This window comes from Pristiophorus japonicus, chromosome 5 (assembly GCF_044704955.1).
Source record: "Pristiophorus japonicus isolate sPriJap1 chromosome 5, sPriJap1.hap1, whole genome shotgun sequence".
Lineage (NCBI taxonomy): Eukaryota > Metazoa > Chordata > Chondrichthyes > Pristiophoridae > Pristiophorus > Pristiophorus japonicus.
Window position 1 is genome coordinate 59322138 of NC_091981.1, and position 26968 is coordinate 59349105.

At 42.8% G+C, this 26968-nt stretch overlaps 1 protein-coding gene across 5 annotated transcripts in view; it reads right to left on the minus strand.

The window, feature by feature from the left end:
- Positions 1-26968, minus strand: part of LOC139264358 (F-actin-uncapping protein LRRC16A-like) — a 554868-nt gene that overhangs the window by 94430 nt on the left and 433470 nt on the right. For all 5 annotated transcript variants that reach the window (XM_070880668.1, XM_070880667.1, XM_070880669.1 and 2 more), the window contains 3 exons: positions 25190-25318; positions 16536-16711; positions 13150-13237 (listed from right to left, as the gene is read on the minus strand). In XM_070880668.1, coding sequence (XP_070736769.1) covers positions 13150-13237; positions 16536-16711; positions 25190-25318 — 393 coding nt within the window. The remainder of the gene's footprint in view (positions 1-13149; positions 13238-16535; positions 16712-25189; positions 25319-26968) is intronic.

The window sequence follows — 26968 nt, forward strand, 5'->3', positions numbered from 1 at the left end:
AAGACCACCCTACCTAAGTGGAGGAAGTGCATCCGGGAGGGCTCTGAGCACCTCGAGTCTCACCGCCGAGAGCATGCAGAAATCAAGCGCAGGCAGCGGAAAGAGCGTGCGGCAAACCAGTCCCACCCACCCTTTCCCACAACGACTATCTGTCCAACTGTGACAGAGACTGTGGTTCTCGAATTGGACTGTTCAACCACCTAATAACTCATTTTTAGAGTGGAAGCAAGTCTTCTTCGATTCCGAGGGTCTGCCTATGATGATGATGACTACAATCAATCTATCCTAAACAATCTTAGTAAAGTTTAGCTAGCAATTATTAGTATGCGGCTAAGATCAAAGTACTACAACACTCTGTATGCAGTTTTGGATTCTATTTTATTTAAACTGCCACAAGTGAAGCCTGTAAATTGATAAAACCTGGTGGAAATGGTACTGCATATTTTTATCAGATAATCCTCAATAACAAAATGAAATTAGTAACATATAATACACGTGGAAACTGTGGTGAGAATGAAGTTTTGAGTGACATCACTAGTACTGACAAGTGTTGTCCTGCTTATTACACCTGGAGCCTTGATCACTCTAAAGCTCCTCAAGCCTATTGATTTCTGTCCATAAATTCTGTAAACCCAATATAAAAGCAGCTAAAAACAACTTAATTGATCATCAAATGTTATGCTCCTGCCCTTCTAGCAGCCACCACTTCAGCATCACTAACAAAATGGTTTTTCACAACTAGTGAATCTTCCTTTGGTAACCCTTCAGCCCTCTTCCCACCCTCCACCTGTCTCCCTTCATCCTGCTACCCCTGATGGCACAAATGCTAACCCTCCTGATGTTACATTTGCTAAGTCACACTCCTCTTCCCTGCCCCCAATGGTACAGTTGCTAACCTCCAGAAAGCTAAACATTTTTAGATCCTTTCTTCCTCCAACTCCAATCTTGAGGTTGTTAACCAAGACCATCTCTATCCTGTTTGGCCATGACATCCAAATAAAACCTGATAAATTCCCATTTTCCTCAATATATGTGCATCTGAAGTTATTCTAGTCCTATGCCAGCTCTTCAATCTAATTTTCCCTTATCTTTGAAAATCTGCTCGTCTTCATGCTACCCATCTGGTATCCCTCTTACATTTATAATTACCATCTCAGTGATCTTTTATCAATTCTTATAAAAACTTCAGTTCATCTGGCATTATCCACTACTTTGAAAGTTGGCTTATTCCACAATTGCCAAAACAGTTTACCAGCATGGCCGTTTCACTGGTGATCTTGTTGCCAAAGTGATGCAATTCTGATCTTGAAAACACAGTGAATCATCCATCATCTCCTGGAACATCGCCAAAGGCTTTCACTTTCTAAAGCTGTCACGGTATAGTACTGTGTACGTATAAGCAGATTGCTAACTTACAGCCTCCTACTAAAGCTACACTCATTGCAATATTATTTCTTGTCAAGTTGTTGTGGTGTAGTTGTGGCTTGTCCTTGGACTCTCTTTTCGTCCTTTAAATTTAGGGTTTCCCAGGGCTCAGCTCCCTCTTCATATCCATGGCCTCCTTCATTCATCATCCAATCCTATCCTGCCCTTTTCTATCATCAACTTTGTTCAGACTGTATTCCTTCAGTGCTTGCTATCTTCAGTACTCTCGCAGTGCACTGACTGAATCACATTTTAATTTCCGTGGTCATCAATGGGACAATGAAAATCTTGTTTCTTTCAATTTTTTCAAAGAAACCAATGTCTTTGTCCTCCACAAGTCTAACCAACAGCGACCACCTGTTAACTTTGTTGTCCCGTACTTATTGCTGTTTCATTCTTGGCCACAATATTGCTTCTGACCTCAATTGGCTTCCAGTTAAGCATCACCTCGATTTTAAAATTCTCATCCTCGTTTTCAAACCCCTTTATGAATTTGCCCTTCCCAATCTCTGTAAATGCCTCCAGACCTACAACCCTATGAGATATCTGCACTCCTCGAATTCTGGCCTCTTGAGCATCCCCGATTTCAATCGCTTCACCATTCATGGCCGTGCCTTCAGCTGCCAAGGCCCTAAACTCTGGAATTTCTTCCCTAAACCTCTCTGCCTCTCTTTCCTCCTGTAAGATACTATTTAAAACCTACCTCTTTATGACCAAGATTTTGGTCATCGGTCCTATTATCTCCTTATGTGGCTCAGTGTCAAATGTTGTTTTATAACGCTCCTGTGAAGTACTTTGAGACATTTTACTACATTAAAGGCACAATATAAGTTATTGTTGTTCTTGCTAAACTATATACACAAACAAAATTGTTTAAAAATATATGTACAGTTTATATTTTTTGTTGCATAAATGCTCAAAATGCAGAGGTGTGTTTTATCATTTTTATCTCAACAATGGAGTGAAAACTACTTCAACAGGCACAGGAAGAATATAAACGAATGAAAATAGGCACAGAGATTGCGATGTGCAATTACCCTGCGGCCGTTCAATGTAATGCAGGCAGCACGCATTCTTCGTGCTGCCTGCTCTTTATAACATTTGATGCTTGCATCCAGTGCTAACTATGCTGTTCATTGACTGCATGCATCAGCAGGGGGCCCAATATTGTTACTTGTTAGTACTGCTTAAAGCTAGCCTGCACTGCTTAAAGAAATTGTGTTAGGGAAATTGATGGGATTGAAGGCCGATAAATCCCCAGGGCCTGATAGTCTGCATCCCAGAATACTTAAGGAAGTGGTCCTAGAAATAGTGGATTGGTGGTAGAAATAGAGAATTGATGGTCATTTTCCAACATGCTATAGACTCTGGATCAGTTCCTATGGATTGGAGGGTAGCTAATGTAACCCCACTTTTTAAAAAAGGAGGGAGAGAAAACAAGGAATTATAGACCGGTTAGCCTGACATCGATAGTGGGGAAAATACTGGAATCAATTATTAAAGACATAATAGCAGCGCATTTGGAAAGCAGTGACAGGATCGGTCCAAGTCAGCATGGATTTATGAAAGGGAAATCATGCTGGACAAATCTTCGAGAATTTTTTGAGGATATAACTAGTAGAGTGGACAAGGGAGAACCAGTGGATGTGGTATATTTGGACTTTCAAAAGGCTTTTTGACAAGGTCCCACACAAGAGATTAGTATGCAAAATTAAAGCACATGGTATTGGGAGTAATGTATTGACATGGATAGAGAACTGGTTGGCATACAGGAAGCAAAGAGTGGGAATAAACGGGTCCTTTTCATAATGGCAGGCAGTGACTAGTGGGGTACCGCAAGGTTCAGTGCTGGGATCCCAGCTATTTACAATGTACATTAATGATTTGGACGAAGAAATTGAATCTAATATCTCCAAATTTGCAGATGACACTGAGCTGGGTGGCAGTGTGAGCTGTGAGGAGGATGCTAAGAGGCTGCCGGGTGACTTGGACAGGTTAGGTGAGTGGGCAAATGCATGGCAGATGCAGTATAATGTAGATAAGTGTGAAGTTATCCACTTTGGTGGAAAAACAGGGAGGCAGAATATTATCTGAATGGTGACAGATTAGGAAAAGGGGAGGTGCAACGAGACCTGGGTGTCATGGTACATCAGTCATTGAAAGTTGGCATGCAGGTACAGCAGGCGGTGAAGAAGGCAAATTGCATGTGGCCTTCATAGCGAGAGTATTTGAGTATAGGAGCACGGAGGTCATACTGCAGTTGTACAGGGCCTTGGTGAGGCCACACCTGGAATATTGTGTACAGTTTTGGTCTCCTAATCTGAGGAAGGACATTCTTGCTATTAAGGGAGTGCAGCGAAGGTTCACCAGACTGATTCCTGGGATGGCATGGAGAAAGAGTGCATCGACTAGGCTTATATTCACTGAAATTTAGAAGAATGAGAGGGGATCTTATAGAAACATATACAATTCTGACGGGATTGGACAGGTTAGATGCAGGAAGAATGTTCCCGATGTTGAGGAAGTCCAGAACCAGGGGTCACAGTCTAAGGATAAGGGGCAAGCCACTTAGGACCGAGATGAGGAGAAACTTCTTCACTCAGAGTTGTGAACATGTGGAATTCTCTACCACAGAAAGTTGTTGAGGCCAGTTCGTTAGATATATTCAAAAACGAGTTAGATGTGGCCCTTACGGTTAAAGGGATCAAGGGGTATGGAGAGAAAGCAGGAATGGGGTACTGAAGTTGCATGATCATATTGAATGGTGGTGCAGGCTCGAGGGGCTGAATGGCCTACTCCTGCATCTATTTTCTATGTTTCTATGCATTGTGGCTGCTGGACGTGCTGACATCATTTGGAATAGTGCTGTGCAACAAAGAACAATGGTTCACCATGGGAAAGAGTGTGCACCAAGGTTTTCTGATGCTGCACTGGAGGTCTTCGTGGAGGAGGTGGAAAGGAGAAATGTCCTATATCCACAGATGGGCAGGAGGCCATCCAGACACAAGATGGCAAGGCAGTGGAAACAGATAGCCGTGGAGGTAAATGCCAAGAGTTTAGCATCAATGATCTAGATGCAGTGCCACAAGAAGTTTAATGACCTCACAGGAGTGGTCAAGATCAGTGAATGCATTTTAAATGCCTTATCCTATCAACTGCACCACTAGTCTCAGCCACTGCTCAATGCACCACATCCCCATCACTCACCTACCAACAATCTCTATCAATCAGGACTCATACCTAATGTTCATATGCTTCACTTCATCCTCACACACTTAGCGTTGCTGCAAACCTCACACCCACATCTCATGGCACATACTACCAGCTAATCAACCATGACAGCCACATCATCCAAACATATTGCATGACACTCAGTGACTCACTTCCCTCTCTCTTGCAGGAGAAGGTGGTGTTTAACCAGATGCAGCAGGAACTAACCGGAGGGGAAGAGGCATGCCTGCATGTTCTAACACCCATGGAGGAGACGGTGCTGGCCAATAATGGAACAGCCATTGCTGAGGCTGTAGCTAGCAGTGGCGCTGAAACCATCAAAGATGACGGTATCCTCATACCCAATTCTCCTTTTCACATCCCACTTCTCCCTCATCTCACAATCTCTTCTGACTTATAAGCTGCAGATGGTGTAAGCATGCATTTGTTACTTTCCCCTCTTCCCTCACCACAACCTTACCTTTGTCCCTTTTTCCTTTCAGATACCCAATAACTGCAACCTGGCCAGGCAGTGGAAGAAGTCCAAGAAAAAAGTGAAGATGAAGGGACACCGTCACTTGATTTCAGTCACAGCCCCCTGCTCAGGGCTGGATATGCATATGGTGAGATATATATGGCATAAGTGTGCTGCAGCCAGGTTAGGGGGCAAGGATAGCGCAGGTGCCAGCTCGCCGGAGGCTGAGGTCGTACATGAGTTCTATTGCAGAGAACTCAGATGAGGATTTTGATGGGCCTGGCTCCAGAAAAAGGCAGATGGGTGCACACAAAAAAATGCTTGGTGCATTGGGACGCCTGCCAGAAAGCCTGCCTTCAATGTCAAGGAGCATGGAGGAGTCCAGCACCAACTTGGCACAGGACTTTGTGCAGAGCCTGAAGCCCATCCTTTCCAGCATGGAAGTGGTGGTCAACCCAGCTAACACACTTGTGGACCCAACCATGATGCAGTGTCTGCTGGCCGATGTCTCAGATTCCATTGCACCGCAAGCAGCTTCCACCAAAAGTCTTGAGTATCGCAGTCGAAGCTCAGACTGATGTCATACAAGCTCAGATTTCTGCCATCATGGCTGTGGATATCAGTGTTCAAAGGGGCTTGCAGCATGTCACAGCACTCCAGCAATCTATCCTCCAACAGATTACTAGGATAGCTGAGTTGTCACCCCAGGGTGTGGCAGTGGCTCCACGGAGCACAAAGGTGCTGTCCTCTCTCAGGATGACAGCATTCGTGATCCCATCCCACTTTGCCAGTGCCCTTGCTTTTGTCTGTCACCCAGTCAGCCCAGACTGCTGCCCCCCATGCCGAACTGGTGCAGTCTGAAGTGGGGCAATCTTTGCCCAGAGCTGCTTGAGGTCATCCTCCAAAGCCATCTGCATTCTCCTCCACTGATCCATAAAAATTCATCAGCCTTCTACCAGACGTGCTGCAGCCACTGGTGTAGCACTTCAGCACTCGGACGGGCAAAGGCACATAGAAACATAGAAAATAGGTGCAGGAGTAGGCCATTCGGCCCTTCTAGCCTGCACCGCCATTCAATGAGTTCATGGCTGAACATTCAACTTCAGTACCCCATTCCTGCTTTCTCGCCATACCCCTTGATCCCCCTAGTAGTAAGGACCTCATCTAACTCCTTTTTGAATATATTTAGTGAATTGGCCTCAACAACTTTCTGTGGTAGAGAATTCCACAGGTTCACCACTCTGGGTGAAGAAGTTCCTCCGCATCTCGGTCCTAAATGGCTTACCCCTTATCCTTAGACTGTGACCTCTGGTTCTGGACTTCCCCAACATTGGGAACATTCTTCCTGCATCTAACCTGTCTAACCCCGTCAGAATTTTAAATGTTTCTATGAGGTCCCCTCTCATTCTTCTGAACTCCAGTGAATACAAGCCCAGTTGATCCAGTCTTTCTTGATAGGTCAGTCCCGCCATCCCGGGAATCAGTCTGGTGAACCTTCGCTGCACTCCCTCAATAGCAAGAATGTCCTTCCTCAGGTTAGGAGACCAAAACTGTACACAATACTCCAGGTGTGGCCTCACCAATGCCCTGTACAACTGTAGCAACACCTCCCTGCCCCTGTACTCAAATCCCCTTGCTATGAAGGCCAACATGCCATTTGCTTTCTTAACCGCCTGCTGCACCTGCATGCCAACCTTCAATGACTGATGTACCATGACACCCAGGTCTCTTTGCACCTCCCCTTTTCCTAATCTGTCACCATTCAGATAATAGTCTGTCTCTCTGTTTTTACCACCAAAGTGGATAACCTCACATTTATCCACATTATACTTCATCTGCCATGCATTTGCCCACTCACCTAACCTATCCAAGTCGCTCTGCAGCCTCACAGCATCCTCCTCGCAGCTCACACTGCCACCCAACTTAGTGTCATCCGCAAATTTGGAGATACTACATTTAATCCCCTCATCTAAATCATTAATGTACAGTGTAAACAGCTGGGGCCCCAGCACAGAACCTTGCGGTACCCCACTAGTCACTGCCTGCCATTCTGAAAAGTACCCATTTACTCCTACTCTTTGCTTCCTGTCTGACAACCAGTTCTCAATCCATGTCAGTACACTACCCCCAATCCCATGTGCTCTAACTTTGCACATCAATCTCTTGTGTGGGACCTTGTCGAACGCCTTCTGAAAGTCCAAATATACCACATCAACTGGTTCTCCCTTGTCCACTCTACTGGAAACATCCTCAAAAAATTCCAGAAGATTTGTCAAGCATGATTTCCCTTTCACAAATCCATGCTGACTTGGACCTATCATGTCACTTCTTTCCAAATGCACTGCTATGACATCCTTAATAATTGATTCCATCATTTTACCCACTACCGATGTCAGGCTGACCGGTCTATAATTCCCTGTTTTCTCTCTCCCTCCTTTTTTAAAAAGTGGGGTTACATTGGCTACCCTCCACTCTATAGGAACTGATCCAGAGTCAATGGAATGGTGGAAAATGACTGTCAATGCATCCACTATTTCCAAGGCCACCTCCTTAAGTACTCTGGGATGCAGTCCATCAGGCCCTGGGGATTTATCGGCCTTCAATCCCATCAATTTCCCCAACACAATTTCCCGGCTAATAAGGATTTCCCTCAGTTCCTCCTCCTTATTAGACCCCCCGACCCCTTTTATAACCGGAAGGTTGTTCGTGTCCTCCTTCGTGAATACCGAACCAAAGTACTTGTTCAATTGGTCCGCCATTTCTTTGTTCCCCGTTATGACTTCCCCTGATTCTGACTGCAGGGGACCTACGTTTGTCTTTACTAACCTTTTTCTCTTTACATATCTATAGAAACTTTTGCAATCCGTCTTAATGTTCCCTGCAAGCTTCTTCTCATACTCCATTTTCCCTGCCCTAATCAAACCCTTTGTCCTCCTCTGCTGAGTTCTAAATTTCTCCCAGTCCCCAGGTTCGCTGCTATTTCTGGCCAATTTGTATGCCACTTCCTTGGCTTTAATACTATCCCTGATTTCCCTTGATAGCCACGGTTGAGCCACCTACCCTTTTTTATTTTTATGCCAGACAGGAATGTACAATTGTTGTAGTTCATCCATGCGGTCTCTAAATGTCTGCCATTGCCCATCCACAGTCAACCCCTTAAGTATCATTCGCCAATCCATCCCAGCTAATTCACGCCTCATACCTTCAAAGTTAGCCTTCTTTAAGTTCTGGACCATGGTCTCTGAATTAACTGTTTCATTCTCCATCCCAATGCAGAATTCCACCATATTATGGTCACTCTTCCCCAAGGGGCCTCGCACAACGAGATTGCTAATTAATCCTCTCTCATTACATAACACCCAGTCTAAGATGGCCTCCCCCCCTAGTTGGTTCCTCGACATATTGGTCTAAAAAACCATCCCTTATGCACTCCAGGAAATCCTCCTCCACCGTATTGCTTCCAGTTTGGTTAGCCCAATCTATGTGCATATTAAAGTCACCCATTATAACTGCTGCACCTTTATTGCACGCACCCCTAATTTCCTGTTTGATGCCCTCCCCAACATCACTACCACTGTTTGGAGGTCTGTACACAACTCCCACTAACGTTTTTTGCCCTTTGGTGTTCTGCAGCTCTACCCATATAGATGCCACATCATCCAAGCTAATGTCCTTCCTAACTATTGCCTTAATCTCCTCCTTAACCAGCAATGCTACTCCACCTCTTTTCCTTTTATTCTATCCTTCCTGAATGTTGAATACCCCTGGATGTTGAGTTCCCAGCCCTGATCATCCTGGAGCCACGTCTCCGTAATCCCAATCACATCATATTTGTTAACATCTATTTGCACAGTTAATTCATCCACCTTATTGCGGATACTCCTTGCATTAAGACACAAAGCCTTCAGGCTTGTTTTTTTAACACCCTCTGTCCTTTTAGAATTTTGCTGTACAGTGGCCCTTTTTGTTCTTTGCCTTGGGTTTCTCTGCCCTCCACTTTTCCTCATCTCCTTTCTGTCTTTTGCTTTTGCCTCCTTTTTGTTTCCCTCTATCTCCCTGCATTGGTTCCCATCCCCCTGCCATATTAGTTTAACTCCTCCCCAACAGCACTAGCAAACACTCCCCCGAGGACATTGGTTCCGATTCTGCCCAGGTGCAGACCGTCCGGATCGTACTGGTCCCACCTCCCTCAGAACCGGTTCCAATGCCTCAGGAATTTGAATCCCTCCCTGCTGCACCATTGCTCAAGCCATGTATTCATCTGAGCTATCCTACGATTCCTACTCTGACTAGCACGTGGCACTGGTAGCAATCCCGAGATTACTACTTTTGAGGTCCTACTTTTTAATTTAGCTCCTAGCTCCTTAAATTCATTTCGTAGGACCTCATCCCTTTTTTTACCTATGTCGTTGGTACCAACATGCACCACGACAACTGGCTGTTCTCCCTCCCTTTTTAGAATGTCCTGCACCCGCTCCGAGACATCCTTGACCCTTGCACCAGGGAGGCAACATGCCATCCTGGAGTCTCGGTTGCGGCCGCAGAAACGCCTATCTATTCCCCTTACAATTGAATCCCCTATCACTATCGCTTGCCCACTCTTTTTTCTGCCCTCCTGTGCAACAGAGCCAGCCACGGTGCCATGAACTTGGCTGCTGCTGCCCTCTCCTGATGAGTCATCCCCCTCAACAGCACTCAAAGCAGTGTATCTGTTTTGCAGGGGGATGACCACAGGGGACCCCTGCACTACCTTCCTTGCACTACTCTTCCTGCTGGTCTTCCATTCCCTCGCTGGCTGTGGACCCTTCTCCTGCGGTAAGACCAACTCGCTACACGTGATACTCACGTCATTCTCAGCATCGTGGATGCTCCAGAGTGAATCCACCCTCAGCTCCAACTCCGCAACGTGGACCGTCAGGAGCCGGAGGTGGACACACTTCCCGCACATGTAGTCGTCAGGGACACTGGTGTTGTCCCCGTGTTCCCACATGGTACAGGAGGAGCATATCACGTGACCGAGCTGTCCTGCCATGACTTAACCCTTAGATACACTTAAATTGGCGACAACAATGTTAAAAGTTACTGACTAATAAAGAAAAAGAAAATGGAAGATAGGCACTAAGGGAATGCACAATGATGATTAGTTTAATTTTGTATGCAATATGGCATGATTTAATTTATAAATTTTGTTTGGAATGTGTATTTTGTGTTGGCTTTTATTTTTGCATTTTGACCAAGAAGATGATGTCATGGTCAGTGACAGGAAGAAGGTAAGTGGTGTGGGACAGTTGGTGAATGGGGAATTGGGGTTAGGTTACTGATATTGCATTTAAACTAGTTCTTCATGTACAGCCAAGGCACAAAGGGGCTGTCTAGGTTGCAGCCTCCCTTCCCTGTCCACCTCTTACTTGTCCTCCTCTTCCCCTTCCTCCCTCTTGTAGCAGTTTGTCCTGCTCTGCGTGGCCTCTGCACATTCTCTCAGTCATGCTCAATGCCAAGAGGAAGGCCTACTGGTGTACATTGTCTGGGAACAACAGGTTTGTGTAGAAGCCTTGAAGTCAGTAAAAAGTACTTCAGCACCTGCCACACCACTCCCAGTAGGCTTTTGAAACTTGAAACAACTATGGAAAGCACCAAAAACATATAGAATTGTAGCAAAAGCCAGAAGAAATAAACCAGCAACTAACCTGTAAATAGCTGATGATCCCTTTAAATAGCGCTGGTAGGGGTTCCTTCCTGCTGCTGAATGCAGCTGTGCGAGGTTAAGAGAGGGTGTCGACTGGAGCGTGGAGCTCCAAAATGGCAGCGTTGGTGTTGACATCATGATCTGCCTACTTTGCATACTTCCGGCAGATGCTACGTGCACTAACCCCTTTACCAAGATGGCGTCTGGCGCGGTGTGTGTCAGAAGTGTGCGTGCGCGCCATGGACGTCACTTAGAAACCCTAAGAGCACTCGTTGTGCCCAAAAAACAGGCGCTACTGAGCCCAATTTGCCCACCATACTCTAGACTGCTGTTGCACGCATATTCTATTTTTGTATTTCAATGATAGTTAAGTATTTGACAGATTAGATAAAGTAATCCATAAGTGTAAATTAGTAAAATGAATTTGTTTATAACTGTCACATTTTGTGCTCCAAAAAGAGGAGCTGCAGATAGATTCAAGTGTATGTTACATGCAAAATATTGGTACAATATACATTTCTACACATTACAAGGACCAACAGAATAATATTAAATTATGCAATCTAAAAGAGTTAATGTGCCCATTAGTCTTGTTGAATATATTTTCCTGTTCTACATTTTTTCTGCAATTGATACCAACAATGAGAAACTATTGTTATGAAGAAAGACCCGAGATACTTGGACTATTTCCATTAGAACAGACAAGGCTAAGAGGAACTTTAATATGAGTTTTGTTTTTAATTACAAAAGATTCTGATAGAGTGAATGGGTAAAGATTATTTCCTCTGGTTTGGGTGTCAGTGACTGGGGTCAATTTAAAATCATCATTAAGAGAGTGAAGAGAGAAGTTAGGGGAATTACTTTACACTGAAGGATGCTGGAGCATGTAATGATTTTCCACAGGGAGTAATTGAGGCAGAGACCATTGTACTTTTTAAGAGAAAAATGGATAAATACTTGAAGCAGGGGAAAATATATGGTTGTGAGGAAATCCTGGACTGGCAAGATTAATTTTGAATTGTTCTAGCAAACGGGCCAGCACTGGCACAATGGGCTCAAGTTTCGGTCTGAGTTGCTCCTATTTTTTTGGAGCAGCTAGTTTAGAATGGAGCATCTTAGAAATTGCAATTCTCGGCATTTAGTTTGCTCCAATTCTAGTGAGTAAGAATAGTTCCATTTTAGAACAGATTTTTTTTTTTTTTTAAAAGGGGGCATGTCCAGCCACTTACGCCTGTTTTGCAAGTTTAGGCAGCGAAAACTTACTCCAAACTAACTTAGGATGGAGTAAGTGTAGATTTTTGTACGCTCAGAAAATTCTTGCCTACACTTAGAAATCAGTCATAGGGAATGAGAGATTGGGGAGGGAAGTTTACAAACATTAAACACCACTTTTACAAATAGAGTCATCATCAATAATAAATGATAAATAAATCAATAAATCAACCAATAAATCAATCAAAAAAAATTAAAAAATAAAATTTTTTAAAAATCATTAAATAAAAAATTAAGTTTCTACTCACCGACTGCAACACCGGGAGCCCTCCAACAGCGTGCTGGGACGGGGCACCTCCAGTGTCTCTCTCTCTCTGTCTCTGTCAGTGTCTCTGTGTTTCTGACAGCAAGGGATGGGGGGAGGGAAGAGGGGGGAGGGGGTGGGAAGAGGGGGAGGGGGGGGAAAAGAGTCTCCCCCACACAGCCTCGGGGGCCTGGAGCTACTGCACATGTGCACACACTCCAGCTCACATGTGCAAAGATCACGGCACTGTTTTCAGCGCCGGGACCTGGCTCCGCCCCGACCCCTTGTGCTGCGCCACGCCGAGCACGAAGACGTCCTGAGGAGACCGGAGAATCACAAGGTAAGTTTTCGCCGCCCTTTTTCTTCCAGAAAGTCGGTGCACCTGATCGAGATGCGCCATTTTTCCAGAGGGCGGAAACTTGGGCCCAATGACTTTCTTTTGTGCTGTGAATTTTTAGGACTCTGCTTCATCCCATGCATTAGAATTTCTCCAAAATAAGATATCGCCAGTGTAAATGATTTAACTTTACGCTGGTGTTCCAGCATGAGCCAGCGTTATTCAATTTAGTTACAGGGATGGTCTTCCATTAAAACTGAAGTTGGAGGAGGAAAAAAGTACCCAAAGCTAATACTTCTGGACGCTTAACTATTATTGTGAGGAAGAATAGTTCAATCACATGTAATGCCAATGTGATTGTTTTCACATCTTACTTTAAATACTTACTTCTTTTACCCAAATTAAAAAATTTCCACCTATCATTTCACTACACATCAAAAGCACATAACATAGGTAAATAAGTGGTAAACAAATACAAACATTGCAGGATTGCCACTTACCAGTTTGTACTGTGAGCTTGAAAGTGCTTCTAAAATTTCATCTACAATATGGTCGGACAGAAACGATGCCACAGTCAGCTTGACCTCGCTGCACAAGAATTGGGGAAAGACAACAGACTGTATTAAAAAACCCTCGACAACATCGAACAAAATGCATTATGTTTTCCAGAAATATTTCCTTGTGCCATAAAGCTTCCTTTACTCTAAGCAAAACTCAAGATCACCTTCTCCTGCACCAGTAAAGCATTTTCACTACCCACATCAAGTCTGCTCAATTTAGAGTGAAATTATAATGAGCTTTGTACGAGGAACTGCGTGACAGCACCCTAATAGGTTTCACATTGGGCCCTTTACCAACCAGAGGGTAAACCTTTAATTCAAGCCTCAATGGGCAAGCAAAGAAATGTAACTAATTTGCCTATTTAAAAAAAAATACAAAATCTACTATTTATTTATTTTTTAAATGATAGATTTAAAAAGATTGTAATATTATGCATTTTGAAATCTCAGCCATTGTAATATTGGATGGATTAAAAAAAAGTAGTCATAAAAACTACACAGTTCAGTAGAGAGGCTTAGTAGAATTATGCAAAACTTGAATTTTAGATCAGGAATTTTTTTCACGTTATTCACTTTGCTCATCCTTTTCAAAAACAATCGTCCCCCTTATTGCCAAATAAAATCCAAAACCTAAGTGCTATAAGTAAGCGCAGCCTCTGGATCAACGCTTCAAACTTGGAAAGGACTGTATTTCAATCTGTCAACAAATATTAAAGAATAACTATTCATTACAATCATGCACTTCAAAGTTTTCCTTTTAGATCAAATCTATTACACTTCCCAAATCCTATTCCACATGGATATTTAATTAATATGCAAATGAGATCACAAAAAGCAAAAGACAATCTTTAACAGGATGATGCAGCAGTGTGCTGCCTTGAAGCACATACATACATACAATACAGAATGATGTGACCCATTCATACCCTCACTCCTAAATTACAATGTGAGAGCTGGTACTTTCCAAAGGGAGAGGGGGAACAAAAATAATGCAAGAAGAAAAGGCCATTTAATCCAAACACATGGTTTTTAAAAGATGAGAATTGCACAAGATAAATACAAATGAGAAATGTTATTCATCCATCTTAGCTCATCTGTACGAGAGAAACATTTGCAGTCCCCTCTAACCACACTTCAGGAAAGGATGTCAAGGCCTTGGAGAGTGTGCAGAGGTGAGTTACTGTAATGATACCAGGGATGAGGGACTTCAGTTACATGGAGAGACAAGAGAAGTTGGGATTGTTCTTTTTCGAGCAGAGAAGGTTAAGGGGAGATATTTAGAATATAGAGGGAGAAACTGTTTCTACTGGCAGGTGGGTCAGTAACCAGAGGACACAGATTTAAGGTAATTAGCACAAGAGCCAGAGGGAAGATACGAGGAGAATTTTCTTTACGCAGCGAGTTATGATCTAGATGCACTGCCTAAAAGGGTAGTGGAGGCAAATTGAATAGTAACTTTCAAAAGGGAATTTAATACTTGAAAAGGAAAAATTTGCAGGGCTATAGGGACAGAGTAGGGGAGTGGGACTAATAGAATAGCTCTTTCAAAAATCTGGCACAGGAAAGATGGGCCAAATGCACTCCTCCTGTTCTGTCTGATTCCATGATTCTAGGGCTCCAACTTTCCATCAGTGAGCTTGTTGGACTTGGAGGAAAACTCCTGCTCCATCTGGCCCACAAGCAATGCTGTAAATGCACATACCTTATGGATCCGGCCCTTCTTGCCTCCTTTTACTTGCCGGTGTTCCCGAGGCCCGGGAAACCCGGCCAAATTGGGTAAAAAATAAAAAGCCTGTCAAAACGGCGGCACGCAGCCTCCTTAAAAGCTTTTACCGACCGACAGGATGTCGGAATGCTGGGACTTTGTCTCCAGTGGGTGTTTGCTGACTGTCCGAGTGATTCGATGTTGCCATCTGTCTTCGTTGTTCCCTTTCGATATCTTTGGGCTCTTGAGAGCAAATTGGTCGCCCCACCATAGTCCCCGCCCCCCAACAACCTGCCACCCAGATGTGGTTGGGTTTCAAATTTTAACTTCTGACCTGACCCAAACCCACCTGTTCCTGGGGGTTAAAATTACCCCCAACATGTGGCTATTTTAATTGAAGATTGTCGGTATGATAATAACCCAAGTTGCCTTCTGACAATCAATTCCATTATTTCACCCATTATTCAGCCTTGGCTCAGTGGCAGCACTTTCGCCTCTGAGTCAGAAGGTTGTGGGTTCAAGCCCTACACCAGAGACTTCAGTACATAATCTAGGGTGACACTGAGAAAGGTTCCATCATTAGGATGAAATGTTAAACCAAGGCCCGGTCTGCCCCTCATGGAATTATCTGAAGAAGAGCAGGGAGATCACCCGATACCCTGGCCAATATTATTCCTCAACCAACCACTAAAATTGGCTATCTGGTTACTTATCCCATTGCTGTTTGTGGGAGCTTGCCGTACACAAAAATTGGCTGTGTTTGCCTACATGGCAACAGTGACAACACTTCAAAAGTATGTCACTGGCTGTAAAGTACTTTGGGGTGCCTAAGGACATGAAAGAAGCTATATAAATTCAAGTTTCTGTATTTATTTATTTAACGTTAATTCTGTTCCTCTCTCCACAGACACTGCCTAACTTGCTGAGTATTTACAGCATTTTCTGTTTTTATTTAATATGTCTATAACTGCGTGGATTAGATTAAGTACCTCTTTTGAATATGAGTATTATGTTGCATTGTTTTCAATCCAGTGGTGTTTTCCAGCATTCAGTGACTCCCTCAATGACTGTCAGCACTTCACACATTTCTTGTCTCTCTTGCTCTGGGATAAGTACCATCTGTTCCAAGTATTTGCTTATTTTGAGCTCTTTCCATCTTTCTAGATTCTATCTCATTAATGTCATACTGTAGAATCTACCCAACCTATTTGATTGCCCCAAAAGTGAGTACCCATAGGACAAAACAGGACAAAAGATCCAGCCCAAGCAGCTCTCACATGGATTATAGTGGAGAACATGATTTGGCGATAGCAGGCACTTTGTATCAACACTTCAACTTCTACAATCAATCCTGGTGCTTATCAATCTTGTTAGTAAAGCCAGTCTAAATTTTAGCAAGTTCAAAGCACTGATAAAAATGCTGAAGATTATAAAGCTTATCTAATAAATAAGTCAGTGGTACTACCATACAGACTGGATTTTTAAATTCAGAATGACTTAATTTGCCCCAACAGTTTATCATTAAGTCTGAATTAGATATATAATTTCAAGCATAATTTTACTGTACTTTCTGACGACTACGATTACGACTGATGTACAATAGAATCAAGTATCAAAATACCTAATTTTATTAAGAATATCGATGCCCGATTGCTCAAGTAGAACATTCTTGACAAAAGTCCGAGGGATGGAAACTTTCTCGGTGCTGGCCTCTATTAAATTCTGGCGCAGGTGGGCTTTTTTCATCACATGAGGGCACAGTCCCTCAGCTGCATCCACCATGGACTCCAACATAGTCTATAAAGCAAAGATGAAAAAACTCAAAAGGGAAAGGACTTAAAAGTTTTTTAAAAATAAAAGCTGTCGTCAACAGTGGAAATAGCAATGTAACATTTAAATAAGGAGAAGTTAAAATGGGGGAAAGAAAACAAGTTATTAAAGTATATGCCTGAATTAGTTAAATGGTAAAAGGACGAAACCCAGTGCTCTACCACTTAAACAAGTATTGACTCAATATCCTTGAGGGGAAGTTCTAAGAAATAGCCAATTATGAATAGCAAATAATAGCAGAATATGCAACCAGTACTATCTCCATTTTATAAAAAAAGAGATCACACCCGTCACCTGATTAAGTAACACATTAGGGAAGATATAAGATTTCAAATATTCTTTAGTCAAATTTCTAAAGTCATTAGCTGAGATAAAGTTTTGTTGACCAGCTTTATACTACAATCTTTAGAGGACAGCGATGTGCACAACAGGATGTAGGTGAATGTACAACTGACCTCACCTTTCCTAACCTGGTTAGGGCATTAAAACGCTTCGTGCACTGAAGCCAGGACCGTGACACAATGCTCCTGCTGCTGACCTCCTCGGCCACCTCCAGCCACACCTTCTTTGTGGCAGTAGTGAGTTTCTTCCTCCGGATGCTGGAGAAGAGTATCTCTCTCTGACTCTTTTTCCAATTCTGACGAAGGGTCATCAACCTGAAATGTTAACTCTGTTCTCTCCCTCTGACCTCTCCATCCTCGGCCTCTTACCGTTCCGATGAAGCTCAATATAAGTTCGGGGAACAGCACCTCATCTTTCAATTGGGCACTTTACAGCCTTCTGGACTCAACATCGTGCTCAATTTCAGACATAACCTCTGCCCCTATTTTTTTCCCATATGGCACCTGTTGTCTCCTTTTGTCTCGCACCATCATCCCTTTTGTCTTTTAATCTCCCCTGCTTTCCATCCTATCACAGACCTTCCCTTTTGTTCTTGCCTCTCCTCCCCCTTTCGCTTCATCTACACTTACTTAAAAATGTGTTACATCTCTAATTATTTCCAGTTCTGACGAAAGGTCATCGACCTGAAACATTAATTGTTTCTCGCTCCACAGATGCTGCCTGACCTGCTAAGTATTTCCAGTGTTTTCTGCTTTTATCTCTCTGACTCTTCATTGTACCCAACAGTACATTAAGCAAGGCTTCGTTAAAGCAGAGCACAGCCTTGGAAAGTCCAGAGTCCATCTTCTGCAACTGCAGTCTCTGTGCAAAACCTCCCAACTCTTCCAAATTCCATCTTTGGTTTGCTCCTTTAAATACTTGAGTTGCGATCGCATCATACAGGTCCGCACAGCGCCCCCTGCTGCGCATTCAGCACCAAACCTGCAAGTAATATTCTAATGAGGTGGCTGCATTAAAATGCCACAGACAGACACACTGAAATTATTTCCCGGTTTCCCATGCGATATCGGATGACTTTCCCCCACCACACCCTCCGAACGGCCAGGCAGTAATATCGGGGTCAAAGAGTCTGACAACACAATGGCAGTGATGGGGTTGAATGAGATGATGACGCAGTAGAGCTGGGTGTCAGTATACAAGTGCAAGTTAATCAGATGTCTGTGGATGATGTCAGCAAGGGTAACATGTGGATTATGAAAAGGAGTGCAGAGGCTATGGCGTGGCTGCAGGAGGAGAAGTAATTGCTTTCACATGCGAGAACTTTCACGATGTTGGTAGTCTATTTTGAATGTGGAACACATCACAGCCGAGCTCCATACTGCTCTTGCCTGACGCCCACACTTCCAGCAGGGATCACAGGATAGAAATCAGGAGCAGGAAGCCTAACTAAGTTCCTGGCCTCCCTAGCACAAGGTACAGAGATTAATTGTAATGTCCCTAATGCCACCCCAGCCATGATCAGCTAAACGCAGACTGGCCTCTTTCCTGAGTCAGAAGGTTGTGCTCTGTTGGGAGGTGCTACCTTTCAGATCAATCTGTCCTCTCGATAAGTGTTGACTACGACAGCAGAGCTCAATTCTGTTCTCCAGCAGCGTCCACACAAGCTCTTTCCAGTTTAGGTCGCTGAATAATAATTATTTATAGGGTTGAGGACTGATTTTTTTCTTCCTCTTCCTAGTCCAGCAGCATGGAGGCCAATTATAGTGCCCAAATTTCTGCCTTGGCTGAGATCCATGTCTGTACACACCAGGAATCAGACCGAGCAACTTCTGGTCCATATGGTTTAGTGCTTCATCAGGTAATGCCGTTACCCACGATAACGGAAGTTATTTTGCATCTATTTTAACTGTAACACTCCCGCATCATTACCTCGAGTCTCCCTCAAGAATCTATCCTTGGCCCCCTCCTACCTCTCATCTACATGCTGCCCCTCAGCAACATCATCCAAAAACAGTCAGTTTCTACATGTACTTTAACGACACCCAGCTCTACCTCACCACCACTTCCCTCAACACCTCCATTGTCTCTAAATTGTCAAACTGCTTGTCCGACAACTAGTAATAGATGAGCAGAAATTTCCTTCAACTAAGTATTGGGAAGGCCGAAGCCAATGGGGCCAAAATTCACTGCCGCCTGAAACGAGTCGCACCCACCACTTTTGTTGTGTTTTCACCGCCGCGGTCGATAAGGTGGTCTCCTGCGCGAAATTCAGCTCTTTGTCATTTTTTTTCGAACAGACCGGACGGAAGTCAGTCATAATGGGGGCAGAAGTGGGGCGGAGAGCAGAAGATTGATCACAAGAGGGGCGGAAGCAGAGGCGGGACGGAGTCTCCGCCGCTGTCAGTGATGTCATGACGCGGGTGCGTCACCAAGTCTCTCCCCTTCACTTAAAGGGGAGAGCTGCTGCGAGCTCTGCAATTATTTTAGTTAGGACCACTGGGCCACGAGGTAGGATTTTACAAACATAGAAAATAGGTGCAGGGGTAGGCCATTCAGCTCTTCGAGTCTGCACCACCATTCAATAAGATCATGGCTGATCATGCAACTTCAGCACGCCATTCCTGCTTTCTCTCCATACTCCTTGATCCCTTTAGCCGTAAGGGCCATATCTAACTCCCTTTTGAATATATCTAATGAACTGGCCTCAACAACTTTCTGTGGTACAGAATTCCTCAGGTTCACAATTCTCTGAATGAAGAAGTTTCTCCTCATCTCAGACCTTAATGGCTTACCCCTTATTCTTAGACTGTGACCTCTGGTTCTGGACTTCCCCAACATCAGGAACATTTTTCCTGCATCTAACCTGTCCAATCCCGTCAGAATTTTATATGTTTCTATGAGATTCCCTCTCATTCTTCTAAATTTCAGTGAATATAAGCCTAGTCGATCCAGTCTTTCTTCATATGTCAGTCCTGCCATCCCGGGAATCAGTCTGGTGAACCTTCACTGCACTCCCTCAATAGCAAGAATGCCCTTCCTCAGATTAGGAGACCAAAACTGTACACAAGTGCAGTAAGACCTCCCTGCTCCGATATTCAAATCCTCTCATTATGAAGGCCAACGTGCCATTTGCCTTCTTCACCGCCTGCTGTACCTGCATGCCAACCTTCAATGACTGATGTACCATAACACCCAGGTCTTGTTGCACCTCCCCTTTTCGAATCTGTCACCATTCAGATAATATTCTGCCTTCCTGCTTTTGCCACCAAAGTGGATAGCCTCACAATTATCCACATTATACTGCATCTGCCATGCATTTGCCCACTCACCTAACCTGTCCAAGTCACTCTGTAGCCTCTTAGTATCCTCCTCACAGCTCACACTGCCACCCAGCTTAGTGTCATCCACAAACTTGGAGATATTACATTCAATTCCTTTGTTTAAGTCATTAATGTATATTGTAAGTAGCTGGGGTCCCAGCACTGAACCTTGCGGTACCCCATTAGTCACTGCCTGCCAAGGACCCGTTTATTCCTACTCTTTGCTTCCTGTCTGCCAACCAGTTCTCTATCCACATCAATACATTACCCCCAATACCATGTGCTTTAATTTTGCACACCAATCTCTTGTGTGGGACCTTGTCAAAAGCCTTTTGAAAGTCCAAATACACCACATCCACTGGTTCTCCCTTGTCCACTCTACTGGTTGCATCCTCAAAAAATTCTAGAAGATTTGTCAAGCATGATTGCCCTTTCATAAATCCATGCTGACTTGGACCGATCCTGTCACTGCTTTCCAAATGCGCTGCTATTACATCTTTAATAATTGATTCCAACATTTTCCCCACTACCGATGTCAGGCTAACCGGTCTATAATTCCCTGTTTTCTCTCTCCCTCCTTTTTTAAAAAGTGGGGTTACATTAGCTACCCTCCAATCCATAGGAACTGATCCAGAGTCTATGGAATGTTGGAAAATGACTGTCAATGCATCCACTATTTCGAGGGCCACTTCCTTAAGTACTCTGGGATGCAGACTATCAGGCCGTGGGGATTTATCGGCCTTCAATCCCATCAATTTCCCTAACACAATTTCCTGACTAATAAGGATTTCCTTCTGTTCCTCCTTCTCACTAGACCCTCGGTCCCCTAGTATTTCCGGAAGGTTATTTGTGTCTTCCTTTGTGAAGACAGAACCAAAGTATTTGTTCAATTGGTCTGCCATTTCCTTGTTCCCCATTATAAATTCATCTGATTCTGACTGCAAGGGACCTACATTTGTCTTCACTAATCTTTTTCTCTTCACATATCTATAGAAGCTTTTGCAGTCAGTTTTTATGTTCCCTGCAAGCTTACTCTCATACTCTATTTTCTCCCTCCTAATTAAACCCTTTGTCCTCCTCTGCTGAATTCTAAATTTCTCCCAGTCCTCAGGTTTGCTGCTTTTTCTGACCAATTTATATGCCTCTTCCATGGTTTTAACACTATCCCTAATTTCCCTTGTTAGCCACGGTTGAGCCACCTTCCCCGTTTTATTTTTACGCCAGACAGGGATGTATAATTGTTGAAGTTCATCTATGTGATCTTTAAATGTCTGCCATTGCCTATCCACCGTCAACCCTTTAACTATCATTCGCCAATCCATCTTAGCTAATTCATGTCTCATACCATCGAAGTCACCTTTCTTTAAGTTCAGGACCCTACTCTCTGAATTAAATGCAAGTCTTTCCTCCTTCTCTGTTTGTGTAGCTCAGCTACTCACAAGATAAACTTCAGCTGATTCAGCAAGGGAACATCTAAATGGTGGCCTGACAGACCAGTAAACTCGAGGCCACAGCCTCACAAACTTTCTGGGTGAACTTCCTTTCTGATTTTCAGCTACTCATGGCAAGATGCAATACGCTACATTAGTGCTACGATAGACATTGGCCCAGAATTTGCGGTTGGAGGCTTCCTACGGGCGGATGCCTCTGACCACAAAAATTTCTATGAAATATCTGGTGGTCCCAGAGGTTCAGAGATTTGTGGTCCTGGGCCGCTACGCGAAGGCCTGCATAGCCGCCCATGTATTCCAGGAGCGTATGTGCTTAGTACGCGTCCCTGGGATCACGTGGGCCGGCCCAGCCAATCAAAATCGGCGTATTTCCATTCATACGTATGGTGAGTTCCGTTTCTATGGAGCTGCTATAACTATGAATGGGAATATGCCGAAGAACACACAAACACATTAAAAAACACATTATATATTTAAAATGCAATTTTTATTTAATACACAAATGTATTTTTGGGGAATTTAAAAAATATATATTTTTTAACAGCTAAAAATAAACTTACCAAAATGGACAAGGTTTTTAATATACAAATGAGTCATAACATTTTATTTTTCTATTTTTTAAAACTCTAACACTTTTACCAGGCGTAAGAATTTCAAGGGCATTCGCTGGGCAAATAGGCCAACTCTTCGCCCGTGGAAAACTTTTTCCCCCGAATCTTCTTGACAGATCGCAAGTTCCAGGTTTAGGTGCATGTGCTTCACATACCTAAATCCAAACCTTGCATGGCCCCTACGGGTGCGTGCACACTTCATACACACCCGCAGGGGACGCGAATTCAGGCCCAATGAATGAACTCAGGTATTTTCGTCTGTTGAATTTGCTAATCTTAGCTGGATTTTGTCAAAAGAACAATTTTCTTGTCCTTTTAACTACAATCTGACCAGTAGTACTTTTCAAATTGGTAAATGATGTCATTTGTTAATCTCAAGAGTTTTTTATATCACGCTTTCACCAATTACAATGAATCAAGTAAGCTGCAGTAAATCCCGTTGAAATTTCTACAATTATTTTACTGAAATATTTCACATCCAAGGGCAGTTAATCCAGTTGCCTTCAGTTTTGCACATTTGCTTCACCCAGCCAGTCAGTTTCATATTGCTTGATATATTTGAACATATACACAAATAAATCCTGAGATGCATATTGATGAACCTACAGCATTTGATTTTAAGGCATGATGCTCCATAGCAATCTCTCTGCCTCTCAGGAGAGCCTTCCAGTCAGCACACATATTTTGAAATAGCACACCGCTTGAAATCACCAGTGATTAACAGGGAAGCAGGCAGGGAATTTCTCTACCCTTTAGCTACTAATGACAACATTGGGACTACTTTATTAACTGTTCAATGCCCAGGAATGTGCCATCTTCTGTAATACTCTGTCATTCGCATTCAGTGCCTTGCACTAGATGCAGTGCTCTCTATGTTATTGAAACTCACACAAACCTGAAGAGTAATCAAAACAATTCTTATTTTTCTGTTGCAGAAGATGGAAGCTTCCTCTGTGGGGAAAATTCTTATATCAAGGAGGTAGTTATCCTGCAAATTAGTTGAACACAAATGCCAAAGGATTAGGAGGGGGTGGGGTGATAATTGATAGGTAGCAAATGTCTTAAATTAATCAGATTCATCTTTACCAACAACCACAGATTGCGGTTATACTCTCCCATGAAGTGAGAACATCTATCTCACTTCACATAAGTACTCTTACTACAGAAATTTCATTTCAAGGAAAAACTAGAATTAACCAAATATTCTTGGGTGCCATTTGAATGTTCCTCAATAGACGTCAAATTGCAGGAACTAAAAGTGATATCACATAGGGCAATAGTGGTAGATGAGTGAAAGCATACAATCCCTGATGGAATTGTAGCCAAAAGAGATCTCGATATTCCTGATCAATTAAAGATCATTAGCATTTTAATATGTACATCAAATCTTCTCTGCATGGTCCAAACTCTTTCAGCCTTTTTTACTAGAAGAAAGCCAACCATGGCCTACATATACTGACGTCAGGACTGCATAGGGGAGTTGGACCTCCAAGAACAGCATAGAAAATGTGGTTATACTGAGGGATGAGAGCTTACATAGTGGCTGCTCTCAGATTTGTTCAACAAGTATATTTAATAATTTTAATTTTAGGCATGCAAGAAACAATGCATAATGTGTCCCATATTCTTTTCTCTAAACAGCCACTGCCTGCTCTTATGTGGATATCTCAGCCTCAGACATTTCCATGGTGAGAGGAGCAATTCTTACCAAGTTAGCAGTGTGAAAATACTGCAAGGTATGTATAATAAAAAGCTAGTCATTATTGGAAGATTAGAAATTAATCTGATGTGTTAAGGAAACAAGTGTCCCAACAGAAATTCTGGCACAAATCATATTTTGATACTTCATGCAGATGAAACATATGCAGCAAAGTGAAAAGAGGGAGTTATTGGATTTGCCCCAGTTGGAAAATGTGACACCAGATCAGAATCAAACACTGTTAAATCACACTGTGACATTACATTTTTAAAAAACTGAAATTTTAATCGGGAGTTAAATTTTTTAAAATCACATCAAACTTTGCAAAAACTGAAAAAGATCAGCGCTTTTATAGTTTCCCTGAAAATGAAAGTCCCCAGTTGCTGGATGAAATACGTTAAATAAGCAACTAACACAAGTGGAATCCTTTGCCAAGAGAAACTACTCACAATTCACTTTATTCGGTAGCGCAGTGAATGTCAGCAATACTTGGAATATTTGGTCCACATTGATGAATTCCATCCTGTTATTTAACTGACCCAGATGTTATTCCTGTGTCAATAAAAGACAAATACCCTGCCTGCTTCAGTCAGCCACTATTAGTGGCCAAAATTATTTTGAGATTCTATGACTCCTGAGGCACAGAAACACAGCAAAAATTCCAGTGTCATCGTAGAAGCACAATGGTGAAAACAAAGATTAACAGTTTTAAATTTGAGTAATCTAGTGACATTTTATCCTAACATTGCAGTTTCCACTGAACAGCCAGTTTGCATAAAAAGTAGCACTGTGTTGATTGGAATTCCTACTTCTTACATAACCATAAATGTGCCAGGCTTGTAATTACTTGCAGCTGAATGCATATCTCTGATGAAATTAAATCTAGATTAGCGTATGCAGTTTGCATTCACATAAATCACACTGCATAGCATAAAATGAATACAACACCAGCACGACACAACTCCTTAAATACTTGTGATTGGAGTCTTAACCTCCAGTTGTTACAATCACATAGCAGATACCTTGAGCTGTTCGTCTACGACCCGAGTGACTTCTCCAGCCATGGATTCCAATTTTTCTTGAATGGGGTTGGATGAGCTACTGATTCCTGCCCAAGAAGCTCCTCGCAGGTGATAAAGACTTGGCAACAGCTAAAGGCAAAAGGCATTTCATTGTGAGAAGAAACGGTACCTGAATTACACATTTGTTTATCCTCTGTTTTTAAGAATACTACAGCAGATTAAGTGCAGTTGGCTGATTCCTTAACAGCTCAGCTGGTTTATCCAGAGGTAGTTGAGTAATGCATACCAAGTCTAAGAATCAATCCCTGATTTCAGCCAGGTCAAGTCCTACACTGGAATATTGACTACCTGGGTGAGGCTTCATCGGTGGCCAGAGTGTGTCGAGCCATATCCCAGGGAGTAATCAGTATGTCAGGACAGGAAGGAAAAATTGGAAATAAGTGACAAATATATTGAGTTATCCACATTTTAACCATATGGACAATATTGTTTCCCCCAATACCCAGTATAATTTCAGACTATCCATAAACAAATCACAATGCCCACTTCTTCACATAGTCCAGAGATCTTGAAATTGTTAATAATACTTACTACAAAGTACTTTCTCTGTTATGTATTTGTTATGATTTACTGCAGGGAGGGTGTTTAACCTGGATAGAGTAACAGCTAAAGGTGTTTTGAGTAAGGACTTGCTCCAGCCTATAACTGAACAATATTAACACATAAAATAAATAGCTTTCTTTAAGCCTTATACAGTATGACTAAGAATGATTAGAACACTCTAGTTGTGCCTCAAGGGTGTTTTACTAAGGCAGAGACAATGACATATTGGCAAGACAAAGCAGAGGGAAGCGCCATGTCTCTAACCTATATGATCTGTGATCAGGGAGACCCAATACTGTCACTCTTCATCAGTTATCTTCACTTGCAGCATTGCAAAATTCACAAAATAATCTATATACAAATTAAATACTTTGTAGCAACTCAAATTTTTATTGGTTTTCTACAACAGATTTTTTCAATTTCATAAGATCACAAGATAGAGATGAGGTAGGGCATTCAGTCTGATCTCAATTTCTCCATCTAAAATGACCTTGCAGCCCTCCCCTACTCCCAATTACAGTATCCGCAGTCGAGGATTTTTCCTCCACTACCCCAACTGGAAGTCCATTTCAAGTATTGACATTTTCTGACATCAGTCCTAAATTTGCCATTTACTAGTTTTTACACGTAGAATCATATAGATTTGCGGCACAGGAGGAGGCCATTTGGCCTATCATGTTTGTGCCGGCCGAAAAGAGCTAACTAGTCTAATCCCACTTTCTTGTTCTTGGTCCGTAGCCTTGTAGGTTATGGCATTTCAAGTGCATATCCAGGTACTTTGTAAATGTGATGAGTGTTTCTGCCTCTACGACCCTTTCAGGCAGTGAGTTCCAGACCCCCACCATCCTCTGCCTTGGTGGGATCATTAGTCCAGGTCTTTGGATTACTAGTCCAATAACATAATCATTATACTACCGTTGCCATAATGCCACATAAAAAAACACAGAATTTGACGTACTCAGGCATCAGGATTTAGACATAAACTGATGAAATCTTGGAAAATGATTCCCAAAATACTGTAAGAATTCCATGCAACAAAAATGGAATTTGACTTATTCACTTCTGGTAAAACAGAACACACAACTCTACACCAATTATGTATGTGCATGGGATCCTGCCAGTCGGAAGTGCACAGGGACAGAGAAATCTTTCTCAAGGTGACAAACACTACAATTA